The following is a 22730-nucleotide window of genomic DNA, read 5'->3' as shown; positions in this document are numbered from 1 at the left end:
CAAGTTGAGTCCTATTTGTCAATGGGCTAGACATGCCCCGTTTCTGGGCTTTGGCTCACCCATGGGGCAGATGTATACATTTGCCCACCTGTTCCTAAAAAGAGGTCTGAGCCATGAAGGCACCTGAAGGTCCAAAGAAAAGTTTCCTACCAACCCATTAAAATCACAAATGTCTATACAAACTAATTTACATACCTCTACACAACCTGGATAAAAGTTATTTCCAAAGTATTGAAAAATGAAGAGACTGCATTGGGTTTGTACAGTGGCACAAAAATCCGGTGCTAACCTGTAGTTTTCTGCATACATCAAGTATCAGGATCTTCAAATACCATATATTTTCACAAGACATAAAAATCCTACACGTGATTACAAGGTACAAAGTTTTCAAGATACCCCCACTGCTAGCAAGCTGGCCTAGTTTAGCATTTTGTTTAGGAAGAGTTTTACAGCATGCAGGAAAAGTACTCAGATTAACTTCTGGAAAGAATAAAAAGTACCAATAAAATCCTTCTATGAAAACGTTTTCTTTATTTTTCTTTTTGCAAGTCCATTAGAATATTGGACATGTAACAGTGACTCGTTATCCTGGAGGGCAGCACGGACTTTGTCCAGAGACCCAGAGACTCCATGCTACGTGGTTCAAAGTCCTCCCAACCGTGTCTTCCACCAGTCCTTATACAGTAGTTTCACTCCAGGCAGGCTGCTCAGCTAGGCTCTGAGAATACATTTCCTACAAACCCTCCAAGATAAAAGTCTCTCCTCTCGACTTCTTTTGCTCCCTCACACCTTAAGTTTCTCCCCTAAGGGCATTACCTCTATACCAACTGACAAGAGAAGCAACACGCTCTCTCTCCCTAACACACAAATCCAGTGATCTGCTCTGCTTAGATTTAGCAACCGAGAGAGCGAGAGTGCAGTGGGAAAGGCAGAGAACGGGAAAAACATTTTCTAGAAGGCTGTTTTTAGGGCTAAGGCCTCAGGCTAAGCACCATTAAGCGGCTCAAGTCAGGCAATGTGATGTGGGTGGGTGAGTAAAGAGCTGAGGCTTAGTCTGATTACAGGAGGCTATGGCATGAGTACCTCGCTGGGAGAACCACTCCGGAAGGAGATGGTTTTGAAGCCGCACATGTGAGCGAGTTGTGTTCCAGGTTTTCCTTCTGCACCAGTTACTTTAAAAGAGTTCTTGGAGCCTGGGGGATCTGAAGAGGAGACAATGAAACCTTTCCACATTTTCATTCTTGTTGGGAGAGAATTCCTGAATATTAAATGTAACATCACCTTCATAGGGATAGAGCATTTTAAACATGTACATGTCTTTAGATAATCAAGACAGTTGAAAACATGTCTGGTTCATGCATACCTGATGTCTCAGCTCTAAAGATGGACATGCCTTAGCTGCAGTGAACGACTGCCGACTTCCTACTCAGAAGGGCTTTACATTCACTGCCTTATCTGATCCACTCTTCCTCTGTGTGACATTTTAGAAAGGAGAATGCTGAGTTTCACGTGGCTAAACAACTTGGGAGACATGGAGACCAAGGAACCGAACCGAAGAGTGTACAACTGAACAGAGAATTTCAAAAAACTGAATCATGAAAAGAAGTGAAAAGAACCAACCTGTTAGCTCAGCCTCTACACGACCCCCTCCTGATGCTCACACACAGTGTGGTAACGAGGTTAACCTCTCTAAATACCCTTCTCAGCGCATGCTCATTCTCCACCTCCTTCAAAATCCAACAGAGCACCTTACTCTTAAAAGTCTAGTACTTGTCTATGTCTGGTCTGATTCACCTGTCCCTGTTATGAAGCCCACAAGGTCCACATTAAAGACCTCACTGAACTAGCATGAGCTAGGCTCTGTGTAGACAGACACAGCCTCGTCCACAAAGGGTTCCCACGACAACGTCTCACAAACTCTTTCGGCCTTAGCTGGTTATTTCTTCTACCTACGAGGTTCCTATCACAGCTACATTAATGCCTTTTCCCACACATCCAAACTGACCCAGTCATGATCCAGGATGGATCCCCACCCCTTGAAGCAAGTGAACATGGTTACAAAAAGTACCCCTTAGTGTTTGAGCTCCAGAGCGCCAAATTTTAGTGCCTGAATTCCTGGCATGCAGACCCTAGGCTCTTTCCTTGGGAGACAAGATATGTGTATGTTTCGCTGAAAGCAGCTTGAAAAAAATAAGTCACTCAGTTACAGAGAGTGTACTTCATTCCTTCAAAAGAAGACCAAAAGCAAACCATTCACTCCAAAGTCTGCATTGGGGACTGGGGACCGTTCCAGCCTGTGGGAGGCAAATGCTGAAAAGATTAGAGTCCTCTGCAGAAAGTCCTGACAGAGGGACCTTTCCACTGTTTCGACTGTGAGAGGAAAGAGACACTTAGGAGCTCGTAGACTTCCTGCTAGCAGTAGGGGCGGGGCTTTCAGGGGCTGGTGTCCAGAGCGTGCTGCCACTGCTGCTTTGCTCCTGCATTTGAAACTGACTGCAGCTTGTGAATCGCAAAGTGACTTGTGATGAATCCCATTTCTTTTTAGGAGTCAGAACCCAATAAGGTCAGAAAGGAACCTGAACGTCCTGCCAATAAAAGGAATGACAACTGCTCTGCTTCCAGAGTAGGCTATGAAAGGCCAGGGAAGATCTGGATGGGCTGCCCTAGAGACGTTTCTCCAGTGCCGAAAGTGCCCTTGGCATTGCCACTGACCTACCAAGGGCTAAGGGAAACTGTGGGTGCAGGGACAGCTTCCCTGAGGCAGTCTAAGGAAGGCCCTAAGAACGGGGGCAAAGGGGTTCCAGCACAAGCTGCTTCTTCCTCCAGACACAGAGAGGAAAGTCAGCTCAAGTGAACAGGGAAACAGCTCGTCAGCTATCGGTGTGCACGCCCGTCATCCTAGCACCCTGGAGGCTGAGGTAGAGAGGCAAATTCCAGGCCAGCCATACTTGTAACCTGAGACCACCTCAAAACCAAACAGGGCAAAGTCAAATAAACAATGTTTCTGCATTACAGACATTCATCTCTTTAAGGCATGGGTTAATTTAAATCTAACTCCTTAGTGTAGTGGCTAGTAATGTTCTGATCCTGTCAAGTAAATAAGTAGTCCTAATACCTCACTAAGTTCTGCTTAATCACATGAAAAACTCAACATATTTACATCTTTAAAGTACTGGAATTAAAACCAAGTGATAAACTCTTAAGACATGAAACACATGCAAACTACCGTTGTCCTTTCTGGAAGTCTTAATATTACAGCCACTCTAATCAAACCGGTGACTGCCTGATTTCACTTGAAAGCTATTTGTCTACTCTGTGGCTGCTCCTGCTACACAAGTAACACTTGTGTGTTCCAGTTCTGTGTATACAGAATGAAACTTGAATGCTTACTTATTATTTAAATGTGTGTATATATGTAAATAATCTATAAATAACAACATATCGATATATAAATAATCGGGTTGACTATCTAAAACATTTTGAGTGCTACAAAATGCCACAATAGAATATTCCACACTTGACCCCATGTAATAGTTGAAACATATTTGCAAAAATATGTGTAAAATGACCTTCAGGCTGTGTACAAGTTTTGCTATAAAAAATAGACAAATTCTGTGTTTGGAATTACCACCCTTGAGATATATCATCCTGCTAGGATATGTGTTTGCAGATACTTCAAAAACTTCTGAAAACAAAAAGAAAGACTCCTAAATCCAAGGAACTTGTACTACAAAGCGTTTTGGAGAATGAATGTTCAACCTGCATCTGTATCCGTGTGTGCATCCATATCTATTCACACATGTAACTCACAGGATGGAAACTACACGGGAAACTTGCTCGCTTTGCCATAAATGTGAACCTTTCATAAACATGTCAGAAAGCACATGCAAGCTGGCTGGTGGATAAGGCAGTGGAGGAGTGAGAAAGGTGCACTGGGATTGAAAAGTTCAGATCTCTCTAGTGACCTTGAACAAAGCATTTCTCTTTCAAACTCAACCTATGACGTAGGCTTAGTGCTGTAGAATTTCCCTTCCCTTAAAACAGTTATCTGTACACTTTGAAACTTCAAAATAGTTATGCGATGAAAGACAGCTGATGTTTTAACGATATTAATGCCTAATTATGTTATATGCGTTCAAATATAAAATATTCACTAATACAAAATAGTATTGCCATACTTGCAGAAGGGACGGAGGCTCATGTCAGTGCTCTTCCGAAATTGTCCCTCCCCCCCATGTTTAGAAACAGGGTCTCTCACTGAATCTGAATCTTTCCAACACAGTCAGATTGGCTGGCCAGCCCCGGATTGTTCTTATCTTTGCCCGCACAGTACTGGGGTTGCAATGCTCAGCCCCATTGAGCTAGCTTTTCAGCTGTTTGCTTTTATGTGGTGTCAGTCTAAATTCAGGTCCTCGGGTTTGCACAGCCTTTACTGACTGCCATCTCCCCAGCCTACAGCGTATTAAAGTTAATTAAATGGCCAACTACCATAAAATAATATAAAGTGAAAAGCTACCCAGGAAAGCCATGGATCATGGCTTTGCCTATATTATGAGAAACACTCATTTTTAATCTCAGTTAGAGAGTAGCACTATAAATTTGATTATGTAGAAACAAGAATGTAACCTGGTCTCTTCCACAAATTACATTATTAGACACATTTACAGAAATGCATGCTTTGCTTTCCGTAAGAACTTATGATTAAATTATAGATTTTGGTTTTTTTAAAGTAATAGTATAACCACAAATGTGAAATGCGAATGCAGCTTCCTGATAAAACACAGGTTACTTATTAAATATAACACGGGTGCAGGCCTGGCTAAATCAAATGTTTCTGAGTGCTAAGACATGCCACTGGCTGGAGGAGTATTCTGTGTTTTTGCAAAGAGAAGGAGTATCCCTTAATACACCCTCACAGATAAGGAGAGGGAGAACGGTGTATGGGGATCAGGAGTTCTGACCTTCAGACTCCCGACATGCAATAGTGTTTAGTGCTTATGATGTGCCAGCCTCGTTCTTATGATGATCACCTGATATTGAGATACATTACTGAATGACACAGACAAAGCCTGTCCTCACCAAGTCTCAACTCAGTAAGATGCGCAAAGACAAAAGACACCACTAACAAGTACAGGATTAGAAGGGGCCAAGAGTGCTTGAGTGGATGGTTAGGTAGCCATGCTGAGGTGAGAGAGGGTCTGGTGTGTGTGGAGAAGGTACGGCTCCAGTTTTCATTAGCATGGTTACAGGAGGCCTAACCACAGACGCCGTAAGACGACAGATACATGAATCTCTATACATGAATCTCTAGGCCAGAGCCCTGCTGGGGGATCCACAACTACAGGACTGAGTCCCATCTGATGCTTACAAAATAATCTTAGGCAAAAGATTAACCCCACTTAGAAAGTGGGTGAACAGTGTGTCAGAGTGACCTGACCAGGGGCACGGAACTTGTGGGTAATCCAGCCAGCACCGAAAGCTGGGCTTGCTGACCACCTGTCGAGTATCTTGCTTCTTTGTACGCTTTGGTCACCAGCACAGAGGAGAGCATTTTATTTCTCACAAGGTATCAGTGAGAGGTCACAACTGTCCTTGTAATTATCATTAGTTGATGTCACTGATGTCTCTTCAAAGATGAGATAAAGCTCACATTCATTAATGTTTTTAAAGTTCTGAGGTCAATTTCATTTTTTTTCTGTATCTTATTTTTTTTTCTTTTCTTGGGTGGATCATCTTAATACAAGGCTGTCATTTAAAGCAATGATTATTCTCTGAATATTAGAAGTGAGCTATAAAACAGAAAGCCATTATGAATTAACAGAGAAAGGACAGAGGGAACAATAGGGAGACATGGGACCCAGTGATTCGGAGAATAGCATTTCTCAGCAGAGGAAAGAAGTTAAAAGTCAAAGAGATCAAAAACGTAGAAACCTGTAGGAAGGGAAAGTGTGGAAGAAAGAGAGCTGGAGTAGAGGTGAGAAAGGCAAAGAGCAAAACAAAAAACAAAACAAACAAAAAAACCCATTTTCTAACAAAACCAGAGAATACTGAGAATACTGACCCCCCCCCAAAAAAAAAGAAAGGAAAAAAGTGGATCAAGAATCGGATTTCTGACACAGTAACCTAGACAGCCGGTGGAATTACCAGCAGCGGGGGGGGGGGGGTGGTTAGGGAGGCTGAAAGGTGATCAACTTCGTTTGCCTAGTGCTAGGTCTAAGGTGGCAGCCAGGTTCTCATGAGTGGAAAGGGTCTCAGAGATAAGAGATAAATTTGGATGTGTATGCTACTGAGATCTAACTGTCCAAAAATAGTCACCTCCAGAGCACTTGCCTATGAGTAATCAAAAGGCAAGGGATATGCTATGAGTATAAACACACCAGAATTTTGAAAAAAAAAATTGGGAGGGGAGGTCTTTGTTTTAGATAGCATCCACCTTTCTAGCCTAGGGAAGCCCTGAACTCACAATTCCTCAGTCTCCTTAGTGCTGGGATTACAAGCATGAACCACCATGCCCAGTGCATGGTTTTGAAGATTTTGTATGAAAAAAAAAAGTTGTGTAAAATTTCTTAATTTTTTTGTATTGTTGCATGTGGGAGTGACACTTGTCCAGAGAGAGTTATACGTTAAAATGTATTTTGAGTCTCTACTCTTTCAAATGTACCTACCAGAAATTGAAAGTCACATAAATGCTTTCTGTTCTATTTCTATTAGGTATAGTGGACTCATAGAATACATGGTCTTAATCATTCAACCTCTAAACCTTATACTATTGTCTCCTGAGATAGTCACTGCTACTCTGTCTGGTCTTGAACTCATATGAAGAACCCAGGCTGATCTCAATCCCTAGACCCTCCTACATTAGCTTCCCACAGACAAGATTTCCATGCACTTCAATGTCCGCTTTAGTATCACCTTTTATGGGAGAAAATACCCAGGTCTATAAATCACATAGTTAAATATGGGGCTGAGATTCAAACCCAGGAATGACACTAGATCACATCAACTTTGAAACAAGCCGTCCTCTCAAGTTACTAAGTGGTTACCGTTTAAATGGTAAGTATCAATTCATTAGAATGGTTCTTTGTCAGAGTTTGTGACAGCCTAATCTTATTATTTGGAATTGAAAACCAAAACAGGTAGATGTTATATGTGACTTCTGAGGTATGAAGAACTACTGATGATGTTCACACGGTTTCACTCTCGTGGGCTAGCCAAGTCTCCATTGCCCTGGGAACTCCACCTCTCCCCAAGTCAAATGCCCCCTATCTAACTGTCCAGCAGAGAAAAAAAAAACATCATTGACGCAACCCTGAAGAGAAGGGCCCTGATTTCTGAACGTGACTGGATACACCACACAGGCATACTTAACACATTTCCAGCAGGTTTTCACACCACAGCATCTAAACTTCTCCAGGTAAAATGCATTTCCCTCAACCCTTCACTGAAGAACCAAAATGTTGAGCTCACCCAGTTGGATAATTTCAGAATACACTGTGCCTGTACTGTGGGTCGCTCCTGTAATCCCAGCGTGGAGCTAGAAGGATTGAGAGTTTGAAGCCAGCCTGAACTATGAGTCTGTCTCAATAAACAAACAAACAAACAAACAAACAAACAAACTTCTTTCTTTTTGCTAGAATCCTAACAGTAAAGTCTTCTGCAAATATGAACTCAAATACAATATTAAGCACCACTAACTTGTGTTTAGTTCATTGGTCTTAATTTCAAAAACAAAGCTTTCATTTCTACTACCTATCTGGACGAGACTAGCTGAGGACCACCAGGATGCACAGTCCTAACTCTATCATCTTCAAAATTTCTCATGTAAATGCCCTTCAGGCACTTCGTCTCCGAGCATACACACTTCCCTTCACCAATCACAAACCACAAACACACGTTTACACATGCAAGTGGAGGAAAAGGGAAGCTTAAATAGTATTTTTTTTTTTTTGCAATAAGACTAGTTAGCATGGGTGTAGAAGTGTGTACCACCTGACCCACTTACCAGCTCAACACACACACACACACCCCTTTCTCCCTCTCTGCCCCATTTCTCAAAAGTGGTATCACTTGATTTGGACCCAGATTTGAAAATGCTTACTGAGCTCACCGTGATATAAGATAAAGATGCTAAGGCTTGCCCTTGGCTGTTTCAGGTTAATGCTCATCGACTCTCATTGAGTTGAAGCATTCTTGGAAGTTTTCCCTAACTACAATCTCTGTCTACTGTGGACCAAAGATTCAGAACCTAGAGAGCCAGTTAGCGCTGAAAATGCTCTGTCCACTCAGAAGGTGCCAGGAGACTCAAGTGGCTGAGAAAACATAAAGCTGCCGCCAACATTCTGATCAGCGTGTCCTTCCTCTCCAGGAGAAGAGTGTGTCTCTCCTCCCACGCTGCACTCTAGATTCTCATCGCTCCTATTAAGTGGACAGTTCTTGTAGTGGTTCACTTCAAAGAGACTTCTGTCTCCTGCTTAGCATAGCATAAAGTACTTTCCTTTCCTTTCCTTTTTTTTTTTAATAAATGACGTGTGCCAGCACTGTTGACAAAGACTGTTCGCCAAAACTTGCATTTTGGTGAGGGAGCCATTCAATACACTAAAAAACCATATTAAAGCATGCTTAAATAGAGAAAACAAAATGAGGGAGGGAGGGAGGGAGAATAAGAAGGGGTGGGCTGGAATTTTAGTGCTAAAACAATATCCAACCAAGAAGAGGCGGTGATCTGAAAACAGTGTGGGAAGAGGAGTGACAATCTAGGGCTGCCTGGTGTCAGGTGGGACAAGGAAAGGGTCATGCCCTTCACATATTTAGCAAGCCCTGAAGAGGAGGCAAAAGGACAAAGACCAATGAAGACAAATGCGGACCTGAAGACGAACGCAGGATTTGCGGATTTCTTTAACGGGGAGGTGGTTTTTTGAGACAGGGTGTCTCACCGTGGCCCAGGCTGGCCTCGAACTCTCGGCAATCCTCCTGCCTCAGCTCCCTTAGGGCTGGGACCGCTGCCCGCCCAGGACCGGCAGGCTCCCTGCGAGCTCAGCAGCACACAGTCTCCGCCTTTGTCCCCAGACGCCTGGCTTCGCGGGGGTCCCTCGGCGAGCCGCTCGGGGGAGAGCGTTGGGCCCCGGCTGCAGCGCCGACACGCCCCCGCGCCCGGTTACCCGCCGGCACCCCGGCCCTGCGCCCGCACGTCCCGGCCCCAACGTCCGCCGCCCTCCGGGACGAGGCGCGCGGCCCCACTCACTCACCATGGCCGCGCGGCCGCGATGCGCTGTCCAGGGTAGCCGCCTTCCTCTGCGCCGCGCCGCGCGCCGCCCGCGCTAGTCACTCGCCCCCGCCCCCGCCCCGCGCGCCGCCCGCCTCCCCGCCCCCTCGGGCGCGCGCCGCGCCCTGCCCGCTCCGGGCCGTTTCCCCCGCCCCGCGCCCCTGGCCCTGGGGGGGCGGGGGGAGACCACGGAGGAGGAGGAGCTCCGAGGACGGCCGCGAGACCGTGGCCCCAGAGGCCTGCGCGTCCCCGCTCCGCGCGCGCCCCCGCTGGCGCCCGCGCGGCGCCCCCTGCCGGCCGCGCTGGGATTTGCAAGTTCAGCTGGCGCCGTTTGTACGCGTCTGTCACACCAGGCTCCTGGAGAAGCCACCTGTGGCTCCTCCGCTAGTCCTGGGGAGTGTCTGGGCCAGCACCAGATGATTTATTTAAATTGGGCACGCCGGTTTGCGGGATGTCCAAGGTTGGGCTGGATTTGCGAGGGTGCACACCTGAAATCCCAGCACTTGGGGGATCAGAGCCAGGAGGAATAGGTGAGTTCAAAGTCAGCCTTCGCTTCTTAGGGAGTTCAGCGCCAACCTGAGCTTTGTGAGAGCCTGCTTCAAATAAGTAAATAAGTAGGCAAATGATAAGTTGTATTTATTCTGAGTGCCACTTGGAGCATGTGAGCACTAATATTCAGTCTAAACAGACTTTTTCAGGGCTTACTTCCAGATAGTGTCATGGGATCGGATGGCTTATTCAATGCGTCATTAACAGTGTACAGCACTAGATCCCAGGCTTTTGTGTGTCAAATGATTGCTTTTCATATTGCCTTTAGAATGAGCGCCTATTTTTCTTAGACGGCTAACGTGGTTTTTGCAACACACACACACACAGGTCTATGGACAAAGAGATAAGAATGATTTTTTTAAAAAGCGTGGAAATAGAGACCTTCTCTCTTTCTTTGCATAGCTTGTATTTCACATCCGGACAGTGTGTCTGATAGATCTTAGAGAGGACCGAGAGCTAATAGGAGACCGTCCTAAGCCACAAACTCCTGCAATCCAGAACCAGGATTCACTTTATCTCCATGGCTACCCACCATCATCAAAACGGCTACCCTGGAAGAAAGGGCACTAGCTGATGGCCTTTTTTGCATGGTTTTTCTCTGAAGCATCACTTCCTTTGACTCCTTCTGTGATGGTTTTTGTCTTTCCTGTCAACAGGTTTTAGAATCACCTAGGAGACACACCCCTGGACACGTCTGTGAAGAGGTTTCCAGAGAGTTTCAGACGAGGTGGAAAAAACAAACTCTAAATGTCGGCAGAGCCATCTTAACTGTGGACACAGTGAGATCGACTGCCTCACAACCTTGCTACCATGATTTTACCACCAGGACCCTACCTTGGAAACTCGAGCCAAAATAATTCTTTGGTTCTTGTCTTAGGATTTTTATTGCTTGGATAAATTGCCACGATCATTACCAACTTGGGGAGGAAAAGTTTATTTCCCTTATTACCTCCATGTCAAAGTCTGTCTTGCTCCTCTCAGGCTCCCTTAGCCTGCTTCTGTAGACTACTCAGGACCACCAGCCCAGGGAATCTACCCCACATGATCTGGGTGTCCTCACAACAATCATCAATCAATCAAGAACGTGCCCCACAGGCTAGCCCACAGTATAATCTGCTGGGGACATGTTCCCCATTGAGGGGTTTTCTTCCCAAACGACGCTAAGTGACATTGATATGAAAGTAGCCAGAGGTAAACAAGATTTGTCTCAGAGTATGTAAATAACATTTTTATTGTCCAATGAGAGATGCAAAACCTAGTGGCCTTCAACGATGTGAAGAGCCTTGTCGGTTGCCTATTAGACCTAGATCGTAAGACCCCATTGCTGAAGACATCACAAGCTTGGGTTGCAGGACAGGAAGAAATCAAGCTGGAAGTGAACTGGAAGCTTCTGCCTTGATGGCTAGCTTTCACGGGTCTAGAATGTGCTGCAAAGGCTGGGACATTCCTTTATCGTCTTACCCAGAAGTGGACCTGAGTACGACAGTACTGAACGTCCAGGCTAAAGGTGACCACTGGTGCAATAGTAGTGTCCGTAGACTCACATGCCCAAATGCTTGTCCCATAGGGAGTGGCGTTCTTAGGGGGTGTGGCCTTGTTGGAGAAAGTGTGTCACTGTGGAAGCAGACTTTGAGGTCTCATAGATGCTCAGGTTAGGCCTAGTATGGCAGTCTCCTGCTGCCTGAAGATCAAGAGGTAGAACTCTCAGCTCCTCTAGCATCATGTCTGCCGGCACACTGCCATGTCTCCTGCCGTGATCATAATGGACTAAACCTCTGAACCTGTAAGGCAGCCCCAAAGAAATGTTTTCTTTTGTAAGAGTTGCCTTGGTCATGGTGTCTCTTCATGGCAATAGACCCCAAACTAAGACAAGTGACTATGACTGTCGTGGGGCATAACTAATGACTTCCCAATTTGATTTAAGGCTTCTTCTGTGGGAACAAATCCATACCGTTGTATGAATTCATCGTAAATCTTGTCAAAAGCCAATATGATGGGAGGTTATAGGCCCTAGGGGAGAATATGCTGCTATTGTTTTTCTGAATGTACACGTTGTCCGACTGCCTTTCACGTATTTGCGTCCACGTATCGGAGCTACTGAATGTAGCCTTGGCCGGTGTTCTAGTTTGCTTTCTGTTTCTGTGATATAATACTCTGACTGAAATCAACTTGGGGAAGAGTCTATTGGACCTACATTTCCAGGCCACGGGCCATCACCAAGGAGAATCAGACTAGGAACTGAGGTAGAAACTGTGGAGGGGTGGCTGCTTGCTGGCTGGCTCTCCAGCTCGCTCAGCTAGCTTTCTTAAGCATTGCAGACCCAGCCACCCAATGTGAGCTGCTCCCTCTAACATCAATCGCCAATCAAGACAATTTTCACAGATGTGGCCACAGGCAATTCTTCAGCCGAGGTTCCGTCTTCCCAAGCGACGTTATAAGAAGTAACCAGAGCAGTTGGGGAAACTTCTTTTGGCAGGGTCAACACAGGGTTAGCCCAGAGATTCATTGCGGCTCAAAAGAGAGGTGACTACTGAGTACCGGGCCCTAAAAGTGACATCGGTATCACTCCTACCCACAATCCACCCAACGCCCAGGGAACATCAGACTGTTAAATATTGGGGAACCCAGGATTCACCCATAGGCATGTCGGGTCCTTTTCACAATACCATGCTATCCTGCGTGATCTTATCTCTAAGAATAGAGGTTGAGAAGATGGCTTAGTGATTAATGTGCTTGCTATCTCTATGACCCAAATAAAAGTTAAGTGTGGCCATGTGTTTCTCTAACCCTACACTCAGGGGTGGACATAGACATAGGACGTTACTGAGGACTCACTGGTCAGTCAGTCTAACTGGAAGAGCATGCTTTGGGTTCAGTGAGCAACCTTGTCTTTAAATAAGGTAAAGAGGTGATTGAGGGGGCTACTCAACACCCACCACTGTCTTCACACACACACACACACACACACACACACCACACATACCACACACACACAACCCACATACCACACACCACACACACACACACACACCACACACGCACTCACACACACACAGCACACACATACCACACACACACTCACACACACACACACACCACACACACACACACACCACACACACACCACACACACACACCACACACTCACACACACACACCACACACCACACACACACACCACACACACACACCCCATATACCACACACCATACACACACACCACACACACCCCCCATATACCACACACCACACACACACTACACACACACACCACACACCACACACACACACACCACACATATCACCACACACCACTCACCACACACACACACCACACACACACACTCACACACTACACACATATCACCACACACCACACACACACTCACACACTACACACACACCATACACACCACACACACACTCACACACAAATACACCACACATACCACACACCACACACACACCACACACACACACACACACACACACACACACACACACACCACACCTTACCAATTTGGCAGATCAAATCCTTTTCCAAAGATCATTTGCTCATCTACTCGTTGGCAATTGCTTCTACGATGCTCAGCCCAGTGACTCTAGGGTCTCCCAGCATTGCTCCAAGGGTTGGGTTGAAGTAAAATGGACAACTCTACCTACATAGCTTAGAGATGACAGTGACAGAGCTCCAGATTAGTTCTGTAGTCAGTCATATCAAAGTGGAAATTCCACATGATTGCCCAAGGTCCAAAATATAAGCTCCTATGCTCTTCGCTGGCTTGGTCGGTAGAGGGGGACTGTTAAACTTCAGCTCGTGTCACTGTCCCACTCCAGCTGTGATTATTGCTAGAAGAACCCCCAGAGTGTGTGACTTCAGGTGATTTTCTTTCCCCTCATTACAGAACTCTTCTTTAAGAACAGACAGAAACCCTTAGCCTGGTCGCGCTTTCTTGTGATCTTGCACTCGGAAGTGGAGGTGGGAGGATATTTCCGGGCGAGCCCAAGCTGTACCATGAGACCATATCTTAAAACACAATGAGAGTAAAACAAAATCCCAAGGTGGGACACTCAGACAGAGTCATCATGAATCCCAGGGCTTTATCTACCTCCGTCTTCAAGGACTGACAATGTGGGACCAATCTGTTTTCATCTGCATTTCGATCATCTACTTACCTACCTTCTATGACCTTGAAGCAAAACTCAGATGTAATATCTTACCGTAAGTATTTTAGTGTGTCACAGAAGACAAAATTATTTTTTTACATAATACAACGGGATACCTTGACAACTGGCCATACTGTCTTACCGTCTAAACATAGACAAGGGATACACAACTTCCCAATTATTTTATGTCCCCTTTCTAACAGTGTTTCATTCTTATGTCTCCGAGTCTCTTTAAATCTCATTTCTCCTCATCCATCGTTTCATTTTCTTCTAAGTGAATAAATTGTTTATTTATTCATATGGACTGGAGGATTTCCAGCTGTGTGGATTCCATGGCCAGCATCCCACTCACATGAGCTTCTGAGCTCTGTGCACTTGTGCTCTGATGTCTATAACTAAAGTTTGATTGGATTTAGCTTAGAATTTCTTGACAGGAATACTTAATGGGATGCTGTTTGCCCCCCCCCCCAAATCAGGGGGGAAACCCCGCAAAAACCAAACAAAAAAACCGATGGTCACTCTTCTTATGATGTTTAAGTGACAGTAAATGCTTACACCCAGTGACTTCCTTAGTGCTACGGTTGAAGTATTCTATAAGCCCTACACTTTTTTTTTCCTGCTGGAAAAGAAAACACCCTCTCATTGACTCTTCAGTTACCCTAGGGATACAATTTATGTAGGAAAACGAGGTAAGCTGAAAAGCAGATTCACCCACAGTGCCAAAAACACTCACAGCAAGTCCAAACCTGAGCCACGAAGACAGGTCAAGGATAAAGAGTATTTATCCTAGCTTAGGATGGGGACACATGCCTGTTATCCCACCAGCCGAGGGGTGTGGGACCAGCTGGTGGCTGCACAGCAAGACTGTGTCTCAAAAGAAAAAAAAAACCCACTAGAAAGAATAAATAGTGTTTGGAAACGTCTGCCTGTGCCCACACTGCCACGTCAGCTGCCGTTGCTCAACTTGTTTGTGCTTCGTTTCTGTCCATTCTGAAAACAGAGTGACTCTCTCAAAGAAAGCTTCATTGGAGTAAGAACCCAGATTTTGCTGTGATTGGTGACTTTTAAAAACAGCGATCAGAAGGCATGGCGGGGGGTGGGGGGTGAGTCGTGAAGACAGTTTTATTTATTTTAGTTTTTAATAAAATCGTGTGCTGCTGCCTTTCGAAGGTAGGCAGATGATAGAATTCCTGGAATAAAATACAGCCCTGAAAATGTAAACTTCCAACTGTCTCAGACGTTCAGTTCAGATCGGAGGCAGACTGGCCTTTTTCGTTTCTTTTCCTTCCATGCCACCCAAGGTTTCTGTGGCAGTCTGAAAATTGGGCTCAGAGATCTTCCAAAAGTATACTAGTTTTATTTACTTCCAAATATATATATTTGGGGACTATAATCCCCAAATAAAAGCTAACTTCACAATGCTGTTTACACAGATGATATAAGATAAATGTGGCTATTACTCCTTCAAGGTCTGCACAACACATTTGCAGGGAAAAAAATGGATGCCCGGCTCCATTTATCAGAGATAAGACATAGGGCATGGGGAAAAAAAACTACAGTCAAGTCACACAAAACCAAAAAGGCAAAAATGACCATCCCAGTCACGAAGCACGTTTGAAGTTTCTGTTTTCTAGGGTTGAGCTTTTTCCCAAATGTAGCAGCAGCAGTGAGGAAACCACAGTGCCCCCTGGTGCCTAGAGGATCTGTCCAGGTCTAACAATAATTAATAAATAAGTAATTCACTGAGCTGGGGTCTCATTTCTAGGAAGCTCACACATTAAGTTTCGCTAGCAATGGTGGGCCGAGTTAACTACTCTGTTGCTTGCCTTTCAATGGACACACACATCCTAGGTTTCTGTCTCAATCATTTTCCCTGAGGTAAAACTGGGTGAAGCCTGGGGATATTTCCAGTTGAATTTGTGCTCATCCACTTTTTTTTAGATTGATGCTTGCCATTTCAAAGTTAACGGAGCCTGTAGTCCATCATTCCTAAGGATCCGAAGTCAGTAAACACTGACCTTTGATTTACAGAGGTCTTTACCAGCCCAGCATTTAGAACGTTGTCTCTTGTTATGCAACTTTGAACTCACCCAGTTCACCTAATCCTCCTCCCACCTCCTATCTCCCTAGCAAACATTGCTTAGTTTTGGACTTTGCTAAGTGAACACCTGATGCTGTACACAGTTTTAGCTCCCACCTTAAGCTGTACTCGGTAGCCTGACACGACCTCCTATAACATTTCTCAGAAGAGACAACATATTCATAAATGCAAATGTCTAGCCATATTCTGGATTCTTTATACAGTTAAGACACTAACTTAAATCCTTCAAGCAACAGGACAACAGTTGTTATTCAAGTAAAAAGCCAAGTTTTTTTTTTTTTTTAGCAAACCACCTATGTTTATGGTCGTCGTCGTCGTCATCATCATCATCATCATCATTGCTCGGGCTTTGCTTTGTTTTGAACCAGTCTTGCTGTGCACTGAGAGATGACCTGGCATTTCCTGTGTAGCCCAGCTTGGCCTTAAGCTTGTAGCAATCCTCCTACCTCAGCCTCCCAAATCAGGATTATAGGTGGGAGTTACCAGTCTGGTATCCACGTGCATTTTAATGAGAGTAGTTTATAGCTTTATTTTTTTCCCAGAAAGTAAGTTGCAAATTAAAAGTTAAACATGAAAAAAACAGCCAAGTGTGATGGTGCATGCTAATAATCTCAGCACCGGAGAGACAGAGGAGGTTAGACCAGGAAGTCAAGGCTAACCTTGCCTATATAACAAGATAAAGACACCCTGGGATATTTATAATGCCAAGTCTCTAAAGAAGTGGGAGAGGAGGCTGGCAAGATGGCTCAGTGGGTAAACACTTGCGTGCATGTGTGGGGATTCAAGTTCGGATGCCAGAACCCATATAGAGTCAGACGCAGTAGTGAGCATCTATAATGTAAGCACTCTCAAGGAGGTGTGGGCCGAGAAGAGAGAGAGCCCCTGTAAGCTCTCAGGCCAATTAACCTGGAGTATGACCAGGGAAGCACAGACCTTACCCAAGACAAGGGAGAAAGCAAGTGTCAGAGCCCAAGTTTGCTCTTTGACCCCCACACTTACTCCTCGGTAAGTGCACACCTTTACGGTGATCAATCTATGTCTATGTAAAAAGAATACATACTGTTCCCTTTGAGTTAGGTATTTATTTTATCCACTTTACCTCAAGTCACTTTGTTTACAGTGGTAGGTCTTCTACCTACTTGTATTGCCCTAACCGATTGTTAATCGCAATCGACCCTCAAATAATATGAAACTGCTTCTTAATTAGTAAGAGAACCCTAAAAGCCAGTTGTGAGGGAGTGGAGCTAATTACTATTCTGGCACTTACTCAGGAGAGTGAGGCAGGATGAGTGTGAAGGAGGGAACAATTTGGACTGTATAGGAAACCATATCACCGAAAAACAAAATGGCCACATAGTACATGACTAACATGCTAGTGCTTTGGAAGTAGAAGCCAGAGGAGAAAAGGGTTCAAAGCCAGCCTGGATCACATGAGACCCTGTTTCAAAACAAAGCAAACAGCCAATTCAAGAAGCAAACAAAACCCTGTATAACAGTATATCCCACTGCAGGGTTTCCCTTTTCCTCATTGTTATTGTTGGTGTGTATTTTATTTACTGTTGCATATTCTGCCATTCTATAAGTCACTGATCTTATTTTTGCCTTAGAAAATCAATGAACTTTTAGAACTGGTAGATGAAAATGCATCTGATTTTGTCCTTACAGGTTAACTAGTTAGCTTTATTTATTTGTGAAGATCTAACTCTCTACCTACTGTCATATTTTCCCGCGAGCAAAATTTCCTTGATGATTTCTTTTGGCACAAGTCTTCCAGTAGTGAATTCTGTAACTTGTTTGTCCCATATGTGTGTGTGAGATTTTGAAAAAGTTACTTGAGGCAGATCCATCTCTGAAGATGCATGGTGTCGATTTCTTTCTTAAGCACAGCAGGAAGTTGCACCTACTCTTCTTCTCCTTAAGCCTGCTCTGATCTTGTGGTTCGATACGATCAATAAATGGGGCAGAGATCCCCGTACACTCATCAGCGCTGTGTCTAGGCTTCAGGGTTCCAGAAGCTTCTGCTTTTGCTTGAGGAAGTCGGACACCTTGAGCTCAAGTCAACTTGAATTACGAAACATAGTGTGGGAAGAGAAAAGCCAGTGCGAAGGAAGAGCAAATGGGAGACATTTGAGCAAGACCTTCTTGGACTTTGCATTCCAGCCCATGAACCTACTAAATTCAGTTGTAACAGTGACCTTAGCTGGTTCCCTGAAATGCAGAAGTATGGCCCAGTGAACCTCCTGCCAAAATTCTTGATCTTATCACAGTGAAAAAGAAAAATCAGTTAAAATATCTAATGCATTATAAGATATCTTCCAGACAATTGCCCCTTGCTCTAGAGCCAATAGAGCTGAGTTCCCCTCCAGTGATATGCCAGTGGGTTAACCCAAAAGTTCGGAATACCCAAGATACAATTCACAGACCACATGAAGCTCAAGAAGGAGGAAGACCAAAATGTGGATGCTTCAGTCCTTCTTAGAAGGGAGAACAAAATAATCACAGGAGGAAATACAGGGACAAAGAATGAAACAGAGATGGCCCCACTTGGAGATCCATCCCATATGCAGCCACCAAACCCAGTCACTATTGCTGATGCCAAGAAGTGCTTGCTGACAGGAGCCTGATATGGCTGTCTCCTGAGAGGCTCTACCAGAGCCTTCCTGATATAGATGAGGATGCTTGCAGCCAACCATCGAACTGAACACAGGGACCCCAATGGAGAGTTAGAGAAAGGACTGAAGAAGCTGAAGGGGTTTGCAACCCCATAGGAAGAACAACAACCAACCAACCAGACCCCTTAGAGCTCCCAGGGACTAAACCACCAACTAAAGAGTACACACGGGTTGGGGGGGTGATCCATGGCTCCAGTCTTATATGTAGCAGAGGATGGCCTTGTCAGACATCAGTGGGAGGAGAGGCCCTTGGTCCTGTGAAGGCTCGTTTCGCCAGTGTAGAAGAATGCCAGGGCGTTGAGGTGGGAGTAGGTGGGGGGAAGTGGGAGCAAGTGGTGCTTAATTTCCGTTGTCAGCTTGGCTGGGTTTAGGAGATCAGTAGGGCATATGTCTGGCCATTTATAAGGTCACTTCCTAGGAGGGCTAAGTAAAAGATGAAGATTCACCCTGAGGCCAGATTCATCCCATGGGCCAGAGTCCTAGAGAGTACAGGGAAAAATGACAAACAGCAGAAGGCAGGCATTCCCACACTCTGTTTCCTGACCTCCACGGTAACGCTTCAGATAACAAAACCGAACACTCTAAAGCCGAGAGCTAAAATAAAGTTCTTTGGCAGGGCATTTTCATCATAACTATGAAAAAGGTAACTAACGAAGATTTAAAAGTTTAAAACGATATGAGATTAGTTTTACTGTTTAACATCAATCCAGGGTTATTCCATATCTAGAAGTCAAAAATTACTAAAAATAGTAATTTTTCAATGTGCATTTGATTGATAGAGTTTCATGAAATATTTTTGCCTTGGGTACTCCTGCCAAGACTTCAGATACTCAGAATCTACATGCATTTTTATTGAATAAACAAAATTTACTTTTCCCCCCATTCAAAATGTTAAAGTCACGGTGCGCTGTGGCAGACGGGAACGAATACCGTAGCCTTGGCTGAAACTGAATCCCCGCCTTTTGGCTGTAAGCCTCCCTCTGGAGATGCACACAGACGGCTCTGGGCTCGACAAGCCAAGACTTTCTTGTGTGATGGAATGGGCGGCCTGCCAGTCAGAGATAAGAGGAAGCAAAACTGGATGTGTTAATTAATGTGGATACCAAGGAATCTTTTATTTACTTCTCCGTGCTTCCCCTCAAAGATGGTTTAAAGAGCAAATTAGTCATTAACAAGTTCTGCTAACCAGTTTTCCGTTGCTGTGAAAAAACAAAAAACAAACAAACAACAAACAAAGCCCTTCGTGGTTCAGTCCACAGCGGGTTGGCTCTGTTGCTTTTGGATTTGTTGGGGGGGACATCCTATCAGTCGACCATGATGGAGTCCAGCTATCACCTTCAGCCAGGAAGTGAGAAGAAGAGGTGGGGTCCGCCTCCAACGATCTGAAACCTCCTGCTAGGCCCTACCTTTTAAAGGCCCCACCACTTCCCCAGAAAACTGAAGATAAAGTCCCTGATACATGAGCATTTGAGGGACACTCGAGATCCAAATCCCAGCACAACCTGAGGAAGCCCTTGAGCCCTCACTGATAGCCATTTGTAGAATCCCGGAAACGCTTTCTTGTGATACCAGTAATAACTGGTAGGTTGACTAGCAAAGAAAAAGGTGACTTCCTTAAATATGCAAAAAACCCAAGTGCCTGCTGGGGCTGAGGCAATGACTCAGTCAGTAAAGTGCTTGTTGTACGGGCATGAAGACCACGTTCCGTCCCTTGAACCCACGTGAACCGTGAGGTAGCAATGAGAGAGCAGCCACGAGGATACAGATGAAAAAGGAGGTACCAGAGGGAAACCAAAGTGGCGGGTAATGCCACATGGCTAGGAAGGAGGCCAGGCCAGCATAGCCGGGTTAGAATAGCTCAGAACCTGTCCTGCTTAGTCTTGTAGCGTGTTAAGAACTATAAGGTCTCTGTGACATTTATTTTGGAACAAGGGGGTTGTGTAGAAAACTCCCAGAATTACATGGCGGTGCGTGCCTGCGATTCCAGCAGGTGAGATGGAGATGAAGATCCCCAGAGCTCCCTGGCTAGCCATCTGGGCCCAATTGGTGAGCTCCAGGCTGAGAGAGACTTTGCTTTATAAGAACAAAGTAGACACCACCGATGTTGATCTCTAGCCTTCGTGCCCACATGCACACCGGCACAAACACATGCACACAAAGACAGGAAAAAGTCCTGCTTCAGCCCATCCTTGTTAAAGAGATCTAAACACCTGGGTTCCTGCCACTCAACAATATTCAGCACTATTTATCATCACCGCACGCCCCCATTTCTGTAAGTCTCGACTTCAGAGCAACAGGTGTGTTTGCCCGGGAGAGCTGCCCTGGAGGAAGCAAAGCCTCAATCCAGACCTCACTGCTCCTTGGCTGACATTGTCCCCACATGCTCCGGGGAAAGTGAAAAGTGCCAGCCAGCTCCCTTGCCCTAGTTCTGATGGCTCTCCAGGAAGTGGACTGGTTCCAGTTCCAATGTCCAGTCTCTCTCTCTCTCTCTCTCTCTCTCTCTCTCTCTCTCTCTCTCCCTTCCTCCCCCTCTCCCCTCTTCTTCTCTCTTTTTTCTTCCCCCTTTCTCTCTCATACACAAATATAGAGAAAAGGAAGAGGGAGGGAGGGAAAGAGAGAGGGAAGGAGAGAGAGAGAGAGAGAGAGAGAGAGAGAGAGAGAGAGAGAGAGAGATTTTGTCCCTCACAGCACTCTATTTTTCATTTGCAACCCACATTAAAGATATCTGATTGGGTGTGCCCCTCCTAAGCCCATGTGTTGAAATTAATCTTACAAGGTGGTGGGATTAAGTGGGCTCTTTGGGAGCTAAAGGGGTGCTAAGTCGAGCTCGCTTAGATTCCACTCTGAGGTGACAGAATGCTCAACGAAAGCTCACGATGAAGCCGGCCAACAAGTTGAAGGGTGGAAGAGTCATGACAGCCATGTGACAGCTGATCACACTGCATCTGCAGCCAGGAAGCAGGGAGATGGATGCTGGCCTCCTCCTTCCCCTCCTCATCCAGACCTGGACCCCAAACTACGCAGTGGAGCCATGGACATTCAGGATGGGTCTCCCCTCTTGGAGATGTCTTGGACACACCCGTACAGATATGTCCAGAGTATATCTCCTCAGTGATTCCAAAGTCGACCAGCTGATGGTGAAGAGAAACCACCACAAGAACTCTGCATTACCTCTGAGGTCAGCGTTTGTACAAACCAGAGCCCAGAGATTCCCCTGATCCTTCTGCCTGAGAAGATACAGCAAAGCGATGTGGCTACTGCGCCAGTGAGGTGATTCCTCAGAGAAAACGGTGTGTCATACATGCAGGACAATCTGAGTCCAATCCCTAGGACCCATGTGGGAAGGAGAGAGCTGAGTCCCAAAGGTCGTTTTCTTACCTTCCCACAAGTACCATGGTGTAGGGACACACACACACACACACACACACACACACACACACACACACCACACCACAATATATATATATATGTATATATATACACACACACACTATTTACACACAACACACTATACACACACACCATTATATATATATACACACACACTATTTATACACAACACACTATACACACACACATACATACAATATATAAATATATATACACACAATATATATTCACACTACTTTCACACAACACACTATATAGATACTGCACATATACATTTATATATATACATACATATACACACACTACATACAACACACTCTATACATATACTGTACACACACTACATATATACAGTAATAATAAATACATTTTAAAAAGATTTTAATGAAGTCTCTGGATTGGGAAGGGAGCCCCCATGACATAACAACTCACGAGTACTTCAAGTTTAGACTTCTTAGCTTCCGGAATCAGCAGATACTTCTGTTGTTCATAAGTCACTCCTGTCGTGTTTTATTATAGGAGCACAAAGGGGCTGAATACCAACTTGCTGGCCAGTCTTGAGTCACTGAAACAACCCCGCAGGTTCCCT

General features: G+C 45.0%; 1 protein-coding gene across 4 annotated transcripts in view; it reads right to left on the bottom strand.

The window, feature by feature from the left end:
- Elovl2 (ELOVL fatty acid elongase 2) overlaps positions 1-9295 on the bottom strand; it is a 40252-nt gene extending 30957 nt beyond the window's left edge. The window contains exon 1 of one of the 4 annotated variants that reach the window (NM_001415678.1): positions 9246-9295. In NM_001415678.1, the coding sequence (NP_001402607.1) occupies positions 9246-9248 (3 nt within the window). In that variant the 5' untranslated portion in view covers positions 9249-9295. Of the gene's footprint in view, positions 1-1083; positions 1404-8864; positions 9226-9245 lie in introns of those variants that run through there. The other 3 variants (XM_006253779.5, NM_001109118.2, XM_063276688.1) reach the window with 3 other exon arrangements.
- Between the last annotated feature and the right edge of the window lie 13435 nt (positions 9296-22730).

The sequence above is a fragment of the Rattus norvegicus genome, chromosome 17, assembly GCF_036323735.1.
Source record: "Rattus norvegicus strain BN/NHsdMcwi chromosome 17, GRCr8, whole genome shotgun sequence".
In the NCBI taxonomy this organism is placed as follows: Eukaryota; Metazoa; Chordata; class Mammalia; order Rodentia; family Muridae; genus Rattus; species Rattus norvegicus.
The sequence above is the reverse complement of the archived record's forward strand: the minus strand, read 5'-3'. Positions and strand labels throughout refer to the sequence as shown.